The sequence below is a fragment of the Sinohyriopsis cumingii genome, chromosome 11 (genome assembly GCF_028554795.1).
Source record: "Sinohyriopsis cumingii isolate HCF-2022 chromosome 11, ASM2855479v2, whole genome shotgun sequence".
NCBI lineage: Eukaryota > Metazoa > Mollusca > Bivalvia > Unionida > Unionidae > Sinohyriopsis > Sinohyriopsis cumingii.
The window spans coordinates 16,489,227-16,511,258 of NC_142971.1; the positions used below are offsets into that span (position 1 = coordinate 16,489,227).

The following is a 22,032-nucleotide window of genomic DNA, read 5'->3' on the forward strand; positions in this document are numbered from 1 at the left end:
ATTATACACAAGACAGGGACCCCGAGTGACCGAGTGGTCTAAAACGGTCACCGTTACAGATCACTGCCATCTCACCTCTGTCTGCGTGGGTTCGAGTCTCAAGCTCAGCCAGTGAGGGTATGTAATAAAGTTTGTCAGTAGCTTCATGTGGGTCCGTGGTTCTTCCCGGGATTTTCCTGAGTTCTTCCTCCACAGCTGAAAAATGGCGCTAAACCCCATAATAACAACAATACTATATAAAATTTTGTTTTCTTCAACATAAAAGTGCAACAACAAAATCAAGAAATAAGCGATTACAACAACAACTGGATGAACATGGAGCAACAGACAATCATATCCCTAAATTTTAATTCTCAAAATATCAACACTTGTTACCACTTTACTAAAGATGTATTCCAAAATGAATAAATAAAAGTCGAACCCCTTTTAATGCATACCTGAATTCAAAGTTTCAGCAGAATTCCAAGTACAACATAGTAGATCTGGTGACCTGCAATTTTATATTTCAAAGTACTCTATACTTTTTAAAAAATCAATAATTCAGCCTCCTCCACCAACCCATTATAAAAAAGCCACAGGAAGAAAGAAAAAAACATTTGCTATAATTAGTTTCGTGACAACCACTAATTTTGTATAATCTTTTCTGACGTTAAGAAACAAAAAATTGACCAGCTGTTTATAATTTAGTTTCAGAAAATACCGATGTCTTCGACACATTTTCAAGAATTCATTTCACCCAGAACGAACTCCAGAGGACATAGGCAGTGCCTTACTGAAAATCTACACCGACCAATTATTTTTCGACTACAATTGTAATACACTACATTAAGTGTAATACAATTTAGGACAAGTTATTTTCCTTTCCTCACAAAATCCTATCCAAAACAATTATTTATCGAGAACTTGTTCAAGAATTTTATCAAGTAATGAATATGCAGTTAAAAATAATAACTGCACATCTACACCAACTATTTACTGTTTTAACTACCATTTATTCAGTAAACTCGTTCCAGACATTTATGAAACAACGCGATTTAAGTCTTCTCTTGACAATGTGGCTTCTTTAAATAACTATTATTTATTTTCCGAGATGCAGTTTTCCGACGAACTCGCAACCATAAAGGTGCTTGTTCGACCCCTAGAGTAGGATCAGACTATTCGGCTACTATGGTGTGTGTCTGGGCAAGGCACTTTACTTATGAAACCTGCAAAGTTCCAATAAAATCCTAAGGGGGTTAGTTCTGATGTTGAGCGATGATGAGCTTTCCTAAAAATCCACTTCTCAAAATACTCATTTGAACTATTTTTAAAAGAATTTTTAAAACAAAAGCACGAGGAAAAAGTATGAAACTGTAAACCGGTATTGCACGTCTAAATCAACTACTGATTAAGTCGCAACAAATTAAAATCCTTCATCGCGTCTAGAAGAAGACAACGAAGAAATATGATGCTCTAAAATCTGACTTCTCAAATGCCAAATTTTTAAAGATTGTTTAAGACATTTGGCCTAAGCCCACCCCCCCCCCCCCAAAAAAGGTGACAAGGTGGTCAACACCAACACCAAACACGGGATAAGCCAGACAAATAATCCTATTTACTTTTTGTAAGCTAATTCTGTGTTTCGTCCAGGGCAGATTTGCTAGGTTTTGGAAATAAACTAAATTCGTCTAGTAATTTAGTAGAATGAATGAGGATCTTAGAGGCTGATGGACTAACACATCCGAGATATTACAATATCCTTGGTCTTCCCTGAAGAACATGGAAAAGGTCAACGGTAACAGCTTTAAAAGCAGCAGCAACAACATCCAAAGTGAAAGAAAATGAGCTGTCGATATATCGAAAGAGCAACCCATGCTACCAGGTCCTCCAGTTACTGACTTAACAAATGGCAGTAATGCCAATGTTACGTATATCTGATTTAATTCATATTTATTTTAATTTAATTGTTTGTTAGTTTTAAATTTTTTATTCTATTATATGCTATTATAATGTAAATTTATTCACTGGAGATGATATTTTTCCAGAAAATCAGTTGACCTGAATCATTCTTTCGTAAACACCAGGTGTTGACCTAGATCCTGACCTTGATTCAAAATTAGTAGCAGCTACGTAAATAGGTTCTATTTTTATTTTACAATGATTGGTTGTTGTCGAGGTCATGATTTAAGATGTAAACAATTTTTTTTAATATTTTTTATTCTCGGAGTAAATTAGATGGTCTAATCAAGGCCATATTCTGTGTACGTGATTTTTTTATATGTAAACACGGTCACGTGGCCCTGTGTTTCGCAATTCTGGATTTTCCATTCCTGCGCATCTGTTAGTTTTAATAGAGATGCGTAGAGAGAAATTTCTCAGTTTTGGGCTTTTTCCACTGATGTTAAGTTCTTTTGTTGTAGCAAGATTTTGAGTTATAATTTTATTTCGATCAGTTGGATTTCAAAAGGATTAAAAAAAAATTCTCTGGAAATATTTTGAGGAGTGCTGACACAGAAATGTTGGAAAGACACTGCTTACAAATTTACTTTGGATTTCCAACACCGGAGTGTCATTATTTGTATTTTACAAGGAACTGTAGATTTCAACACTACAGATTATAGCATATGTCATCGTCTTCCATCTTGGATTCTTCTTCGAGATTCGAACGTGAAATCAGTAGAACATTTTGTTATTAGGACTGCTAAAATTTTATTATCTGACTATTTTGGGGCCTTTTTGGATTTGATTCTATAAAAACGTAAATTCATATTTTTTTTTTTTTTACTTTTACATAATTTTTCCAGGGAAGTAAATTATTTTTTAAATTTTAAAAAGTTTGTTGTTTTCACTCTTTCTGTGTTACTGTTTATTAGAGCCTAAACAAATGACATAAGAAAATTTGGGGCTCGTCCAGGGTAATTTTAAACTTTGGATAGAATATTTCAGAAAACTTTTTGTTTTTGAAATTTGAATTCCCCATGTTTTTGAAATCTTAGTGAAATCGGCAAGCTTTTTCTAAAATGTCATCAAAAGTAGAAATCTTTCTTTCGAGTCCTACCCAGGAACAATTAGATCTTTTCAAAAAAGATGATTTGATTCAACTTGCCAGAAAATACGATCTTTCGGAAGTAAAGTCTTCCTTAACGAAACAGGAAATAAGAAATATTTTGGTTCAGTATTTGGTAGAAAAGAATGTTTTGGATAAAAGTGCTTTGATTTCAGTCAGTAAGTCTGTCTCCGACTCTGACACAAAAATAGAGGAATTAGAATTAAAAGACAAAATGGAATTGGAGTTGAGGAAGCTGGAACTTCAGAAAGATAAAGAGGAAAAACAAATGCAAATGCAGTTACAGTTGGAACAAAAAAAGAACAAATGAAATTGGAGAAAGAAAAAGAACAAATGTTATTACAAAAAGAACAAATGAAATTGGAGAAAGAGAAAGAACAAATGAATATGGAGAAAGCAAAAGAACACATGTAATTACAAAAAGAACAAATGCAGTTACAATATGAGAAAGAGGACGGAGATAGAGACAGGAAAGAGAGAACGAAAAACAAATGCATTTACAAACAGAAGAAAAAGAGAAAGAAAGACAAATGCAGTTGCAAAAATAACAACTACAAATGCAAAGAGAGAAGGAAGAGAGGAAATATCAATGTAGAAAGAAAGAAATGGAACTGGAAAGTGAAAAGCACATTCATACTTCGCAACAACAAATCTGCACTCTACTCAATCCAAAATGAAGTCAAGATATGATCAAAACTCGAAGGAAAGGAGTTTTCAGCCTGGTAATAGAGTCCTGGCTCTCTTGACAATACCATACAATACTCTTCAGGCCAAGTTTTATGGTCCCTACACAGTTGACAGGAAAATAAATGATTTAAATTACATCATAAATACTCCTGGGAGGTGTAAACAAAAACAACTGTATCACATTAACATGCTAAAAAAGTATATTGAAAGAGATAGCCAGGTTAAACATGCAATTGATTTAGTTACACATGTCCCACTCATTGAGGATTTAAGTGAAGGAATATCATCAGATTCTACTGACATTGGAGTGACAAATCTTTTGAATTCAGAAATTATGAAAGATCAGGACCAGAAGCGTTCACATGTGCAAGAGCAAGAAAGAAATGAACTTCAACAGTTATTATTTGAATATGAGCACTTATTTCCAGCTGTTCCTACAAGGACAAACACAATTTTCCATGACGCTGAAATTGTAAATTCCAGACCTATCAAACAACACCCATACAGGATGAACCCACTCAAACAGGAATACTTGAAAAAGGAAATTCAGTATTTGCTGGAGAATGATTTTATAGAGCCTAGTAAAAGTGACTGAAGTTCACCATGCATACTTGTTCCAAAACCAGATAAACTTTCCGTATGTGTACTGGTTATAGGAAGGTGAATAGTGTGACAAAAACAGATTCATTTCCATTACCAAGAATCGATGACTGTATTGATAAGATTGGGAATGCCAAGTATGTCATCAAATTTAACCTTCTGAAAAGATTTTGGCAGATTCCACTAACGGAAAGAGCAAAGGAAATTTCGGCATTCGTGACTCTAGATGGACTTTACCAATATAAAGTAATGCCGTTTGGGATGAAAGGGTCGCCAAGTACATTTCAACGCCTCATAAATATGATTACCTCTGGTCTAGACAATTGTGATGCTTACATCGATGATGTCATCATCTACAACGACACCTGGAAAGAACATTTAGCAGCAATTCGAAAATTCTTTGACAGGCTCATAGATGCATGTTTTACAATTAATTTGTCTAAAAGTGAATTCTGCCGTACTAGTGTAACTTTCCTAGGACACATCGTGGGACATGGACAGGTTAAACCTATATATGCTACGGTCAAGGCTATCTCTGAATTTCCCGTGCCTATTAATAAAAAGCAACTGATGCGATTGTTAGGTATGGCCGGATACTATCGAACATTTTGTTCCAATTTTTCTATAATTGCTGAACCCCTGACAAATTTATTGAGTAAGAAAAACAAGTTCATTTGAACTTAAAAATGTCAGGAGGCTTTTGACAAGTTGAAAGCCATACTTAAAAGCGCGTCAGTTCTTACAGCTCCAAATTTCAGCCAATCTTTTAAATTGTCTGTTGATGCAAGTGATGCTGGGTTGGAGCAGTTTTAATTCAAGAAGACGAAAATGGTATTGATCATCCAGTGTGCTATTTTTCTAAGAAATTAGAAAAGCATCAAAGAAAGTATTCAACAATCGAGAAGGAATGTTTGGCTTTGATACTGGCACTACAACATTTTGAAGTTTACTTTAGTTCAGCTCCTTCTTCGATTAATGTGTTTAGTGACCACAACCCACTTACTTTCATCGGCATGATGAAAAATAAAAATCAAAGACTACAAAGATGGAGATTGTTGTTACAGGAATATAATCTTGACACCAGGCACATCAAGAGAAAATATAATTTAATAGCAGATGCACTTTCCCGTGTATAACAATGTATTGTTTCATGTACACTGTTTGTAATTCATAAGAATACTTCTTATGTTATTCTTAAAACTCAAGGATAATTAATCTATGGTAAAAAGAATGCTTTATCATATAAATCGGTTTTTTTATGGGGAAAGGTGTTATGTAAATCTGATTTAATTCATATTCATATTTATTTTAATTTAATTGTTTGTTAGTTTTAATTTTTTATTCTATTATGTGCTATTATAATGTAAATTTATTCACTGGAGATGATATTTTTCCAGAAAATCAGTTGACCTGAATCATTCTTTCATAAACACCAGGTGTTGACTATATCCTGACCTTGATTCAAAACTAGTAGCAACCACGTAAATAAGTTCCATTTCTATTTTAAAATGATTGGTTGTTGTCTAATCAAGGCCATATTCTGTGTACGTGATTTTTTTATATATGTAAACACGGTCACGTGGTCCTGTGTTTCGCAAGTCCGGTTTTTCCATTCCTGCGCATGTTAGTTTTAATAGAGATGCGTAACGAGAGATTTCTCAGTTTTGGGCTTTTTGCACTTATGTTAAGTTCTTTTGTTGTAGACAGATTTTGAGATATTGTTGTTGCTGTTGTTGTTGTTGTAGTAGGGTTTAACGTCATTTTTCAGCACACGATAGGCTATACATGGCGGCCAGTATTAATTGTGGAGGAAGAACCCGGGAAAACCCCGGAAAGAACTACCGACCCACGAGAAGCTACTGGCAAGCTGTCTCACATACCCACATCAGCCGAATCCGAGACTCGAACCCACGCAGACAGAGGTGAGATGGCAGTGATCCGTAACGGAGAGCGCTTTAGACCACTCGGCCACTCGAGGCCCCGATTTTGAGTTATAATTTTATTCCGATCAGTTGGATTTCGAAAGGATTAAGTCTTTTTTCTCTGGAAATATTTTGAGGAATGCTCACACAGAAATTTTGGAAAGACATTGCTTAGAAATATACTTTGGATTTCCAACACCGGAGTGTCATTATTTGTATTTTACAAGGAACTGTAGACTTCAACACTGCAGATTATAGCATATGTCATCGTCTTCCATCTTGGATTCTTCGTCGGGATTCAAACGTGAAATCAGTAGAACATTTTGTTATTAGGACTTTATTATCTGACTATTTTTGGATCCTTTTTGGATTTGATTCTATAAAACCGTAAGTTCATATTTTTTTATTTTTATAGAATTTTTCCAGGGAAATAAGTTATTTATTAAATTTTAAAAAGCTTGTTGTTTTCACTCTTTCTGTGTTACTGTATATTAGAACCTAAACAAGTGACACAAGACCAATTAGAATATGGAATATGATATTTTTAATTTTTATATTCCAAATATATTGTAAGGTTGTGGACCCATTAATGTCACCCAAGAACGTTGTCCATGAGCAGGAGTGGTACATTGTGCCAGGTAAATAAATGAAGACGTTAGAATCTAAATATACACTGAACTGCGCACTATATAATAACGAAAATAAAATCCTATAAAAAAAAAATAATCAAAAAGTGTGTCATATCTCTTGAATCTATGGTCAATTCAAGGGACATAACCCCGCGGATAACATCAATATACCAAGCTTGGGATCATATAATATCCAACATTTGAAATGAATACAATGATGCACAATGGTAGCAGAACCTTTCTGATCTGACTGTATTATCCTAACCCACCCCTTTCAGTTGCAAGTCCCGTTGTTTATTTTGTTTGTTTCTTTTTAGGGTTCGACGTCATTTTTCAGCAAATGATAGGCACTAAATGGCGGCCAGTATATCTGATGCAGAAATAACCCCGGAAAACTCCGGGAAGAACCACATACCAATAGGGATCTACTGGCAAGTTTTCTCACATATCCACATTGGCGAAGTCGAGACTCAACCTACACGTACACAGGTGAGATGTTAGCGATCTGTAAAGGTGAGAACCTTAGACCGGTCGGACACCTTGAGCAACCCTAAGGAGTGAACCACCACGGATCCTACATTTGGCCTAACAGTACTGAAATATAACCAAACCTTGATATCATGACTTCATGGGGATATAATAAGCTTGAAATCATGGGCGTCTGTACATAGGGGCAAATCCTTCCACCTCCCGGATTTTTACCTCTAAACGTTTTTCCTACATCCGTAAAACTTAATAAATGACCACTATATGCCATTCCCTAAAAATAATTCTACGGGCGTCCCTTCTTGAAAATAGCATTATTTGTTCAAGATGAAACACTATCCTTAGCGTTTATATTTTCTTTTTCTAAGGCTGAATATAGCATATCAAATTAAGATTTTAGTTGTTTGCTGTTGATTTCAGACATGTTTGCAAACCTAGCTATATACAGAAATCAAAGTGTCAAGATAGAATATAAACTATTCTTGATGCTTCGTAACTAAGGGTAACCTGATGATACGTTATGGAGGATGTTTTTACTCGAAAATGTCCAATAAACATCGTCTTCTCACTCACACGCTTTGTTTCTGACCAATTATTGCCTTTACAAGGGTAGGTTCAACCAAACGGGGAATATTAGCAAGCTAGAATAAATGTTTAAATGAAAGAAAATTAATTTTCAAAAATAATGACTACATGTATATTACACTGTTTGAAAAAAGGTAAGAAAACATGAAAAAGTTAAGAAATCATGTAATGATATTTTCATGAAAATGGGGATTATTACAATGCCTTATTTGGAAATGTAACTGGCACAGGGCAATAATACTATATTTGTACCGTCTTAGTTCTTTTCCAGTTCAAAATATGATAAACTGCACCTTCTATGACCTTTATTTTATTTAAAATCTGATCAATAAATACGGTAATTTGAACTGTCAAAACACAAGTCGTTGAAATTCTTTTAGTTAAATAGTATAGACAAATCACCGCATTGCATCTGACTGGCTTACCGACAACTGCCAGAAAACAACAACATGTAAATTTAGTGTATTTATTTAGTATGTGAACATGGTGATGAATGTTTTTTGACATTGCCTTAAGAGAAGCTGAAGGATCAGGGACTATTACTATATTTATTTATTTATTTATTTATTTATTTAATACAGACATAAATGTCCTTTCACATTTTCATCATACCTTGTGATGGGTCAAGGCCAGTTGAGTTATTTCTGAAATTTTATTTTATTGTTAAACTCACCAAATCTAAGGCCGCTAAGTTCTCCATGGGTGACGGTTCACTCATCACCTCAGGATTGTCTGTTTTTGTAGCAATCAAGGTTTTAACCTCGTCTAAACTTTCTCTCCTTATTTCATCCTGGAGAGAGAATTTTCGTAACTGCTGAATTGGGGGCTGACTCTCTTCTGGCTTCGAGCACATCCTTGTGAGTCTTTCTTTATGAGACCCAGTCCTTATTAGTCTCTCCCTTTGGGAGTCTATCCTTATCAGTCTTTCTTTCAAAGAGTCCGTTCGCTTAAGTCTCTCCACTTTAAGAGAGTCCGTAAGACTGTTAGCATTCCAGCCAAGTTTTACCATCTGTTCTTGGCTGGGAGCACTGGAAGGTGGCTGGACGCAAGGATTATTGGTTTCACCGGCTGAGCTATTGAACGAATCGGAAGGACTTAGCTCGTACACAGTGTAGTTCACATCATTGTATGTCCTTTTTAAGGTCTTTTGATTACCACAATTTGAAACTTGGGCTAAGGTCATACTGACATCGCTTAGAACCTTGTCCGCAGAAGATATATGGATACACTGAATGTCATTTTCAGGTAGTTCCAAAGAATCACACGGTGAGGGTTTGTTTCCGGTTGCTTCAGGCAGTGATGAAGCGTCCGTCACCGTCACCAACTCCAAATCATCCTCTTTGTCGATTAGACCAATATCATCACCATCTAGATCCTCGTCACATTTATCATCTTCATCATTATCACTAATATGATAGCCACCAAAATCATCTATTGTCAAATCTATTTCAGTCTCCTTAAGCTCGCTTGCCCTTGGGCATGGCGGCTCTATCACATCAATACTGGTGTGTAAAATCACTCCATTTGGAAGCATAAGTTTTTCCTTTGAACCCCCCTGGCACATTCCGCTGTCAACTTTATCAATACCGATTTCTTTTTTATTGAAAGATTTAAGGCTACCTCTTTCATCAGTATTCTTTAATAATGGCTCCGTCTGTCGGTCATCTGTCAAGGTCTTCAGTCCCATGTCATTGTTTTCGAACAAATTTTCAGGTATAGACTCCAGAGTATGGTCTCTTGTTTTGAAATTATGCTTTTCAATAGAAATAAGGTTTGCACCTGGGAGCCCTTCTGTCCCACATTCCGTTTCTGCTAAATCCACGCCGTCTATCGTAGAGGAGTCACGGTGTAGTTTTCCATTGCAAATAAATTTCCTGTTTTTCTCGTTGGATTTGGAGATGTGCGAATACTTTAGCGCCTCGTAGTATGAAGGTGGTGGTGGTCGCACGCCTGAAAAGTCGATAGAATTTTAGTAATTACTACTTAACTATGGTGATAGCATGACATTATGTACATTTCCAAGGGATGATGACAATGATCAGACAGCCTGATAGACAGAAAAAGACTGTCTCGTAGCTTAGAACTAGGATTTATACTGTTCCTTATCTAGACTATCCAAATATATCGTTCAAAGAGTATGGGACCAAGCAATCTAACAAAGTAGCCACTGAGGAATATATATTAGCAAGTCCAGACAAATTATCTATTAAATTGTCGAGGAAAAAGGCCAGCACTTGTCCATCAATTTATATATAATGAATTGCATATATTCGTTCTTTTTAGTGCTTTTGAGTTTCGTGCTATCACTGGCTGATGATACCGGACTGGATGCCATTATTTCCTAATGTCGTGCATAATTATCACGGCAACCCAATCGAAATACATCAATAGTCTACCGTAGCAGTCATAAGTGACTTCAGAACCCAAATCCTGATGAGTGATGGGTTTTCGTTGACTTTTCCGACGGTACTCTTAGCTAATATAAGGCAATCAGTCTGAGAGACCGTGCTTCGTAAATTTATTAATCTTTTGAATATTTACTGAGAACAAAAGAAGATAACCATTCTAGAAAGATTCATAAGAAGCATCCATACAAGGGCAAACTATGACATTTTCACAATATAACGAATAACATTCAATGTAGATTTATTTTTCTAAATGGTAAATTGGATGCCAAACAGTCAGAAATATTATGAGCAGCTTTGAAAATATTAAAATCTTGATTTTGATCATTGTCATCGTCAAATGTCGTCATTGTTGATGTTATTAACGCTATCATATCACCTTGATCGTCTGTGTCGTCGTCAAAGAGATATTATATCTGTATACAACACATGAACGGAATGCAATGGATCTATGCCACCGGCTAGGTTACCATATATGAACTTTCGAAGAAAAAAACCCAGGACACTCTAGGTGTATCTGTATCATTATCTACCAACTGGCTGACAACACGCTGTATTAATGTGTTAACCACTTCTTTTTTTTTTTGCACTAATATTTCTATTTGGATTTTATTTCGTTTTTAAACGTTTTGTTTTAGTTTTGTTATGTGGCTATTTTGCTCACTACAAGTTTTCTGCAATAGCTATGTTTTTCATTATGGCTTTATTACCAAAGCTATTTTCTTTTTTTGTCTGTTTTGTTTAGATGTTTAACATTATTGCTAAGAGGTGAGCTGTGTTCACTACTAAATATTTCGCAATAGCTTTCTTTGACTGGCTTTGCACGAAAGTGTTGCTTTTTTACGTGTATATGTAATACCCTTTGTGTTTTTTGCTCTATGCTGTTATGTGTGGTTATGTTCTGCTACAAACCATTTTTATAAAGACATTTTATCTACCTGAATTGACTTTTTGTTGTTCACTCTGGTACCAAATACTGTACACGAGTGTCTAGTTATTGTCTATATGGAATTTATTTTGACAGTTCTTGTCGCTGACTTTCTTATTTTTGAACTTATTGATTCATTTACTGTTATGGGATGAATTTATGTGTGTTTATATTTAATGCCCTTTGCGTTTTGTGCTCTATGTTGTTGTGTATGGTCAATTCCTGTTACGCAAACATTCTTTGAAAACATTTTGTCCACTTGAATTGATTTTGCTTTGTTTTGCATTCTTGTACCAAATATAGTACTGGAGTGTCTAGGTATTGTCTATGTGGAATTTATTTTGACACTTTTATCTGTTGCCTATTTTCGTACATGAGACGGATTTTTTTAAAGACTTAAGTGAGATTAATTGTGACAAATTTGTGGACAAGGTGTTTTGTGCAATATGTATACCTTTTTGCTAGCTCTGCTTAGCTTAGCCACATATTTTGGTTGAGTGTTGGTAATAGACCACAAAAGATAGCCAAATTGGAGAATTATTTTTGCACTGAGGTGGTCAAAATGGGGGAGGAAAGGTGCTGGTGGCACACCGATTCTCCCCCCAGGTTGTCAAATTATTGACTTTGCAAATGTGAATTGAGAGGACCGCCCCCCGACCAGCAAAAATATTTACAGCGTCAGAAATCAATGGGATCCTAGACAGTAGTAAAGAGGAGTTACAAAACGGTAGCTAAGGGAAATGAGGGATTGTCCGAACTCAGCGATACGCAGGGTAGGGATATATGCGGACAAAGCGGAGAAAAATGGTACAGTACAAGAAGTACAAGAAACTGGGGCCGAAGGAAAGAGGAGAAGGGAGATGTAAGGGCGAAATTCCCTTACAGAATACATGTGAAATAAATGTTTCAGGTAGTACGATGAAAACGCCATCGCAATCATCAGTAAATACGAATCAGGAAATGGAATGGTAAAACTTCAAAAAGGGAGGAGTGGAAGCTTTCCAACCTGTTGTGGCAAGAAGGTCGAAAAACATACGCAAGAGAGCTATAGTGAACAGATTACCAAATTTGTTGGCAAAAAATCAGTACTTTCTCGTCAGTGGAATGTAAGAGGAAAGCTCCTCAGACGCTGCGGATGAGAGTGAGGAAGAGATTGAAGGTATTTAAGGTACTCTTAGGTATCAGGAGAAAAAGCCAATGACCTCCAAGCTCATGCTGGCGAAAAGAAAGAGGATTAGAAGGAGTGCAGGAGAAAGGGGTTAGTACCCTCAGAAAAGAAAAAAGCTTCGTTGACTGAAACACCAAAGCTTTACAATACAAGAATACAGAGCAAGTAGAAGACGGAACGAAAAAGAGACTGCGACAGAGACGGAGACGGAGAAAGAGACAGAAAACCCAGGAGACGGATACAAATTTTGATGGAAAACAGACTGATACAGACGATGGCAAAGGAATTGGAAGGAAGGCAAACAAACTGATATGGACGAAAACGAAGACGAAGATGTTATGGACGAGAAGGAATATACCGATACAACTGACACAGAAAGAATAACTGATCAAACAAATGATGTTCTTGATAAAGACCGAAAAGCCGAAAAGAGGGAACCACGGCTGATCGCCGTATGTTATTGTACATTGTTCATTTAGTTTGTTATAAATCTGCTAAGAGAAAAGAATATATATATATATATATATATATATATATATATATATATATATATATATATATATATATATATATATATATATATATATATATATAAATAATGGTTATAATTAATTATATACCATGGAGGGAATAAACCTCAAGACTGTAACTTTGAATGGTAATGGGAAGGCCTGTTTGTGTAATACCTACTTCATAGGGTCATGGAATTTGAAAAACAAAAAGTATAATTTAAAAATTTTAAAATCTAGGTAATATTATTATTTTTTAACATCACTATATTTTTGAGGATTTAGACAAATTTACTTACATACAGAGGAAATTTGCATCCTCTGTAAAAGACATATTTTTGTAATACCACGATAGGTACAGAAAGAAACAATATTGGGGCAGGGATCCATAGTCAGAGGCATGGATCTCGTAAGGCTATACTGTGTGGCTCCAAGCCAGGTAGGCAGGCTTACGAGGGAGTCAATGAAAACCACATACATGAAATCATGGACACACAGATTACAAACATGTGGAGAACGCGAGAACAACCAATCTTCTTTTAAGAAACTAACTACTTTCTGCTTTCGATTTCTTTACCTATACATAATTTTGGATGGTTCTCTTTGGCGCCATAACTGATAAGCAGTTAAGCATTTGTAATTAAACACAACAACCACAACCACAACCATAACATAAATATATACATTTTTTTACTTGACATTTTCTAATTTTTGCATATACATAAACAAATGCGACTCGTTTCTAAATTCAAAATTAAAATATGAATGTGCGGTCAAGGTGGCCAGATATAAATGTGCATTCATCGAAGAATAAAGCCAAAGGCAACGATGTATGCAAATGTATTTAATAGAATATAGATTTTTATACAGACTGTAATACGTATATTCATTTAAGGAAAAAAAATTCTGAAACAATCAGAAAATCATTTGACAATGCCAAGGCTGGTCCTAACACAAAAATCTGTAATAGACAATACGTTATCATATATACACATCACACGTGGACAGAAATGAGATCACTGGCCATGATCACTGAAAATAGGGACCATGTTATGTAGACTATCCATAGACAAATATGCCAATGGGTGGGAGTACGTAGCATGTAAAAAGATATTAACTTTTAACAAAACCCCGCAAACAAAAATGATTTAATAAATACATTTTCTTACAAAATTCTTCTTGAGTTTTTACTGAATAAACATCACATAATATCGGATAGGGGTACAAACACACATAAAAGCCACTGAATGTTTCAAAAAAAGCTTTTTGGGGTGGGTGGGTCACAACAAAGGCCTTTAGTATATTACAGTTAAAGATTGAGGGCATGCCCATAAAAAAATATACAACCAAATACGCGCGTTTGTATTTCAGATCAACGCGGTTCTCTTAGTGGTTTCATTTTGCAGTTGTTTTTACACTTCAATTATTTTTTCACGTCAATAATAGTGAGGGTCAATCCTAATTCGTCTATCAGTAATGTAATCGCGTAGTATTATTGCACGACAAGCACACCCTGTCAATACTCGTCACGTCCTGGTGCAATAAACATATGCATTCTAACAAATTACTCTTTTTACTGGCACAACGTTTATACAATCTTAAAAAGTTTGCGTGAAAAATATTTAAGTGTTCGACAATTCTACGTTCTTGGGGCCTAACATTACGGTCATTTAGAAATGTTCTGGTTGCACTCGTGTCAGGTGTATTAAACTCATTCTCGTTTTCGTCCAACAGCTGTTACGCGAACAAGTGCGTCCATGTTGTATAACAATCGAGATCTTTCTTTTCTCTGTGGAGTAAATGCTGGTTTTATACATTCGTTGAAATAGGTAAGCGGTGTGGGTACAGCGGTGAATTCCATGTAGTCGTTGTAGAAACAATCCGTGAGTGATTTCATGACAGGTGGTACATTCAGCTAATGGCCGATTTTACGTACTAATGCTATACCATCAAGCTGACTTCTATTTGATATTGGCACGTTACGTTGGTCGCAACTATCAGTTTCCAATTGACTCTTAATAAGTGTATAGTTCATTGCATGCGAAGGTTTGTTAACAACACTCTGACACATATATTCGTCCACATGTGAAATAAAATCAACATCAATGTCGGCAGCCGCTGTCAATCTGTTTAACAACTTGTGGTTAAAATTCAGCAACCACATCATTGCGGTCAGAATTCATCATTTATATGTAATGATGAATCTAATCTTAAACAGAAATGCTAAAGACGGTTAAATAAACCTATAGATGTGGAATGCTTCAAACCCAATTTCATCTTCAGATATCGATAATAGTGATGACAAATATATGAAAGATTTTGGAAGACCGACGACCGGTTCGTTTCTTGTTATTACTCGTACACAAGGCTGATTAGCTATAAGGAATGGAAATATTCCACTGGTCTTTTACAACTGCATCACCTTTGAGTTGGATACTTTCAATGTCACCGATATATTATTTTGTTTGTCTGCATTAAGTCAAGTTGTGTTTAGGGTAACCACAAGGAGTCATTTCTAGTAAATTTTGTTGGAGAAAGTCTGAACGTGACCCTACAATCGCTTTTGTTTTGCGCCGTTTATTTTAAAAAGCTGGTTTTCATTAAGGCCGACCTTCACTTCATGATAGGACGTTGCTACTGAAAAGATACAACAGGTTCAATTTGAGAAATTCAAAAATTTTCTACAGGCGCACGAAGGATTCTTGCCAGCAAAAACAACAGCATCATATCGATAACCGGAGGCAGCAACGGGTCCGCTGACACGTGCGTGGAATGCATGTCGACTACGGATTGCCTAAACGATTCTAGGAGTTCCAATGAAAAGGAATAAGTCCTGTATAATGTAGGAAAATCGTGTTGGAAAATTGGCAAACCATTCGATGTTTCTATGTCGGTCTATATACTACCATAATTTGTTATATCCACTTGTGGTTTGATATCTGTATAGTAAAGTATAATATCTTCAGAAGGTTCGCGACGACCCTTTAACCACAAAGAAACCTCAGTCATTTTAAATTGTAAAATATCACCTTATTATAAGTTTGACCATTATCTCGTTTTGTATTTTGAGACACCACGAACACATGCTTTTGGTGCGGTAAGACCATGTTGTGTGTTTATTTGCCATGTAAGCTCTTCCGCTATAGCACTAGCTGGGTGTGTATCTGTGGTATGAGCCTGAAACGAGAGCACTGAAGCGATCACAGATTGCATAAACAAAAAACATTGACGTGTCTTTCGCTTGTATTTTTTTCTGTTGATCAATATTAATAGCTAGGTATGAATAATTCTCTTAGTCCCTTTTACTTCGATCTATTACTACAGGGACACCCACTTCAAATGAGGGATCCATATATCTTTGAATTGGGTCATGGTGAAACCATACATACTTTATTGATTTTTGTTGTCAAAATAGGCCCTCCAAGTTCACTTTCAATTACTAAATTTGCAATTGCAGAATACGCTATTTATTGTTGAGCGAATAGGACAGTCGTTGTTGAGTGACCTCATTAATAATTTCACCAATAATGTCAGCAGCCGGCATTGTTTCTGTCGATGGTAACGTAATCGGTTTTGGTTTAACCGCTTTTGATGGGTGTCGAGTCACTAACTGTTGTAATCAATCAATAAAAGACTGAAATGCCCGTAATCCCAATTCTTTAATCGATCCGCTGTAACATTGTTATACTATCAACGACTCACACTGTGACTTATTTAAGAATATGTGGAGCACGCGATGAAAAGACCTACATCACTTTCGGTGCCCTGCAAACAACCCCTGAACAATATCACCAGGACCAGTTCCGTAAAATGTCATTTAAACAGCTTTCTCGCGTTAACAACACGCAATTGAACTACTCCTTCATGTAAGATTGTCATTATATTGGATATCAGGTCGATCTCATCTCTAAATTACAGTTGTATTGTCAATGTTCCACCTCGAAGATCTACAATATGCTCAGCTTGATCCACAAAGGTAAAATGATGATGTGTCAACCGATTATTATGACATGAAAGATGCACAGGCGACGCGGAAGTAATCGGGATAAAATCACCGGGTTCCACAGTTGCTGAAAACCCAAACAGTACATAATCCTGAACAGCTAAGCCTGTCGTTTCAGATCTGCTTTCATAAATATAACTGATGGCATTACAAATTAAATTAATTTGAACTGTTGGGATAACCCTGATAATTTGAACCGAGTAATGATACCCCGTTCGTAAAAATATTTTTTTTTATATCTGGAATATCGTCAGGCCAACAGGAAACTACTGTTACTGACGCCGTTTGATGTCAACCGCATACGGTTCTGAATCATTTGAAATAACTGAGCACGGGTTCATGGCACAGTCATTTTAGGCTCTTTATTAGTCAACAATTTGATTATTCGTTAAACGTTTTTATTGACTGAATACCTATCGTACGCGCCTGTAGGAAGTTCCATATTATTCTATGTGGCGCCACTCTTGAATGAAAACACGGATTAGTCATTTCCACCTAGACTACGAAAAGGATGTGATCGAATATACGGCCAACTGTAATCAACTCAATGTCGCTAATGCCATTTCGAGCGTGCGCGATTCCCCAACGGTAACAGGCGTAGAAAAAGTCACTGATAAGATTGTGATCATCGACGTAACACTTTGGGTTGTACGTACAACATGTTGCACCTCTGCATGGATTTCATATAAGATGCGGAGCGTTTCAAAACCAGGTGTTTCATCAGAACTTATCATTGGTGTCGTGATACAACTGATCAACGCGCGACATGTTTTTAGGTCCATGATGTCACTGATGAACAAATGCTGACAAATCGATACGGCCTCATTAATTACTTCTAGTGCGTTGTTACTGGCATGAACTGACCAAATAAGTGTTTCCCATGGATCCACAGATTCATCTACACATACGAATTAGAACACTTTGGTTGTTATATCATTTTTTGGTTCATTTACGTTTACATGCACGACCACAATGACATTCCCTGTGTTTGGGCGGTTACTTTTGTTGTTCCCAATTAAATCCATATATTTTTGAAAAAAAAAATCTGTCTTTGCGCAAATTCGTTCCAATATGGTTTAGTCTTTTCTTTACCCCTGTGCCTATTGGAATCAACAAACTGTTTAAACTCAACCCACATACGATTGTCATTCGACAGTTTTGTTTAATCCTGTCCACTCCCTAAATACCCATACAGACCATTCCTTGCTGATATAACCTGGCCGCGTATCTGATGTCATTTTATCTTTCAGCATATATTAATTTAATTGTTCTGGGTTAGGTGCTTTAGCGGCAAACTTTAGGGAGTCAGTCAAGATTATTTGTCGTTAAGTCTCATTAAATCTTCGAACAGGTGTTTCAAACTTTGATATGTATTCGGGTGGTCCTTGTTGTGAAAGTACTGCACGTGCCTCGTCAACATCTTCTCGTACGTGTTCAATTTTTTTGTATTTGTGCTAATTATAATGACGTACTCCTGATTGGACCAGTTGTTGTGATCCAATCATTGCTAAATTGGTTTCAGCGAATCTCCTTGTTTGTTCCACACTTGCCAAGGTTTTGGCCTCTATTTATTTTGTTGGTTTAATCAGCGATGCAAACGTTTGTTCCAATCCAGCTGAGATATTCTCGTGACATTTGTCTTGATTGTTACATATCTTAGACATTTCTACAATCTACTTAAAAATTTGAATCAGTTCCTGATATTAACGAGCGGCTATGCAGCGTCGCCTTTCATACCATTCTGTGATATCACTGGCGGAAAGCGAATTTTTGTTTAGTCATTTTATGTGATTATTAACGATTGTTAAATTGTTGTGTGAGACACATTTGTATTAGAGATTGCGTCCAAATCCGCACGATATTTCTGTTTTGGTCCCCCAGCCAAGTCAAAAGTGAGGGAACAATACGGGGCCTTACTGACCTCAGCAAACATGTTACGAAATTCGTCCAAAGAAAAATCGGCGGCACACCAATTCCAAAGAACATTTGCAAGGCAAGTGAGCGTCAAATACCACGAAATGTCATTATTTTACAGTTTTCACTGATTACTTCAGGCACCTGTGCGTTTGAGTTAAACAGATCATATCGGTGTTTTTGTGTCGACCTCGTTAAAATAGTCTTGCATGACTGATTTGATTTTCACGCATCGCATCGTTGTACACGACAAGGTTATTTTCACCTGTATCAATCTCATCAAAGGTAGGTACTTCATCGATTGTGTAAAAGAAATCAATGTTGGAAAAAGTCGTGATGGTTTAGTTATTAAACACTTCATGAAAATCTTTGAGAACATCTTAACACGGTTGATCACCAGCCGATGGTGCAATCGCAACATGCCATCACATGTTAACCATTTTAAAATCATTTTCAATAGCAACTGAGTTTTTCCAGATCCAGCTGGACCAATGATTAATGCGCGATCCGAGTTTTCGTTATGCCATAGAATAATATAATTGTTGTGTATAATATTATGTGCAATGTCGCACCAAAACGCGTACTGCAAAATCCAACTCGGGTTCAAACACGTACTGCAAAATCCAACTCGGGTTCAAACACGTACTGGTCGAAATGTAATCACTGGAATTTGTGTGTTCGATGTTGGTCAAAAAAGTTTACGTTTGTGACGGGCAATCCTGCTCGACGATGGCAAAAAACTTTTATTTCAGGATCATTTTTAAAAACAGAAAAAAAACAAATAAAACAAAAACACATTCGTCGGCGATGATGTCGCTGCTGCATTAACAAAATTACCAGAAACCCATTGAGTAACTATCCCGATGAAACTCATACACCTGGATACAGTTAGTGTGGGTCTCGAACACGGCTTGATTATTCTAACAACAAACCAAAGCCTGGTCAAGCATTCAAATAATCGAGTTGATGCCGCATGTTATCGACATTAACATTGTTTATAAAACATAAAATGATATCCCTGTATGCCACAGTTGAAATATTATCAAGCGCCGAGCGGTTATTCGGACATCAATAAGCATAAGAACTATTAATGCAAACTCGGACCGCAGAGCGGTCTAACGAATGGATAACAGGTCTTAAATCAGTTGTACATGCACCAGTAAATAATGAAATTACACGTATAATAGGATTAAAGCCAGCTGATGCGATTCGGCAGAAAACTGTCACTCTTACTCAGAAACCGATTTCACAACCACCACGAAGTGAGTGCTGGATAAACAAATGGAAATTGATATCAGTCAGCAATTCCAACTCGATTTTGGATTTTGATAGCAGTGCATCCCAAGCCATTCCCGATGATATGGAATAGTGCGCGGGATTGAGCTGATACACTCACATAGCAGTGTCACGAAATGCTTTAAGCACATCAACGAGTAATAACACATCGGTGAACAAATATAGATCGTAATATTCACGAATATTTGTGCAATCAAATGCAGACTAGACTTTGTTACCATGCGCGAAGTAGTTGGCTGAAATACGTTCATACGATAGCGATGTATCACAATCATTTATGTACTCGTATGGGTACACGCCTTTTTCTAGTTAACAATTCGGTGATAGTGGTACAATACCAACCAGTGATTTAGAAGTTTTCTGCCGTGAAATTGCTAACCAATTTCTCCAAGGACGAATTCAGAAACTGGAATGAATCGACGAACTTTAGTTGTTCAAGTTCAAACGCCATGTATTTTTCCATGTTGTTTAGAATAACATTTATTGGTGCATTTGACGGTGATGCGACTGCTTGTGTTATTAAGTGCCCATCATAACCACGTTGGTTATAAAACATTATAGGAACTTTTGGATTTGGTTTAATCCGTAATTATAAATTGCGTACGCTTTGTACAGTTCCTCTACAGGCACCAGGGATGTGACAGTGTCATGCAGTTTGCCCGCACTTTCAGTTAAACTAATTCAAGCAATGGGTGGCCATATACAACTCATTATTATCATCACTCATTATAATCATGTCGGAGGGCGAATAGACCTGTTGTCCAGTCCATTTCACTATAATCTCGAGTGATTTAAGAAACAACTCAACTAAATCCTTACCGGGATATACGCTGGTGGCTCTGTTTGCCAGTCACGTTTCACAACAGAGTAACAAAACCCGTATGGGAATCGTTCAGCAACTTGTGTTGTATTTGTTTGGTCTAGATCATTTGTAAACCACTTTCCATGCTGTTGCGCGATTTGTTTTAACTGATGCACGGTTGGCATTGTTCTACATATAGGAAAAGTGTTCTCTAATTGTGCTATTATGGGTCCTAATAAAACAAGTATGTCGGCATCTGGCATAAGGCCTGATATTCGTATTCTATGCTGTTCCGCAGATTGTTTTAGTTGAATTACCTGAGGCATCTCTCTCTCTCTCCCTCTCTCTGTATATTTAAGACCTGGTTCATATTTTATCCTGAGTATGCCTTTACACTTACTACATCTTAATGCCAATGAACTGAAAAAAATATCTGTATAAATTATATTCCTCTATCAGAAATAATCATTCCTTGTTTTCAGAATAATATGCGCATTAATCTGAGAATTTTTCACATTTACATAAAGCACGGCAATTCGTTAACATAATATATTTTTGTGTTGCAGATAGCCTTAAATATCCTCTGACAACAGAAAATATAATCTCAACTGTAATCACATTGTACATATTGATACAAGAAGCAAATATGCGGAGTTCAGATGAAATTGGCCCTTCTAAATGAAGAGTTGGAAGCATGTTAAAATATATTAGGACGCATGATTGATAATTGAAATGATTTTAAATATTTTAGTTTGACATGCTTGGAACCTAATATCTTAAAAATATAAAACTGAATTGACTTTTTGTAGATCCAACAGGACCAACAACAAGGAAGAAATAATTAAAATATAGGTACACTGAACGGTTGGTATTTCTCAAACGATGTTGCTGCAGCAGCTCTTTTATTGGTTGAAACATGTGCGGAAACCTAACAGTAGTGCCAAGGCAATACAGATGCCTTGCGATTCAGTTGGCAAATAATGATCAAAAAACAACGAATAGCTTTTGTAATTTTCTGGTGTTAAAGAAAGTATCTGCAAACATAACGGACA

At 36.3% G+C, this 22,032-nt stretch overlaps 1 protein-coding gene across 1 annotated transcript in view; it reads right to left on the bottom strand.

Annotated features, from left to right (window-relative positions):
* Positions 1-22,032, bottom strand: part of LOC149787663 (uncharacterized) — a 125,421-nt gene that overhangs the window by 7,030 nt on the left and 96,359 nt on the right. The window contains exon 2 of the mRNA XM_089973865.1: positions 8,629-9,905. Coding sequence (XP_089829991.1) covers positions 8,629-9,905 — 1,277 coding nt within the window. The remainder of the gene's footprint in view (positions 1-8,628; positions 9,906-22,032) is intronic.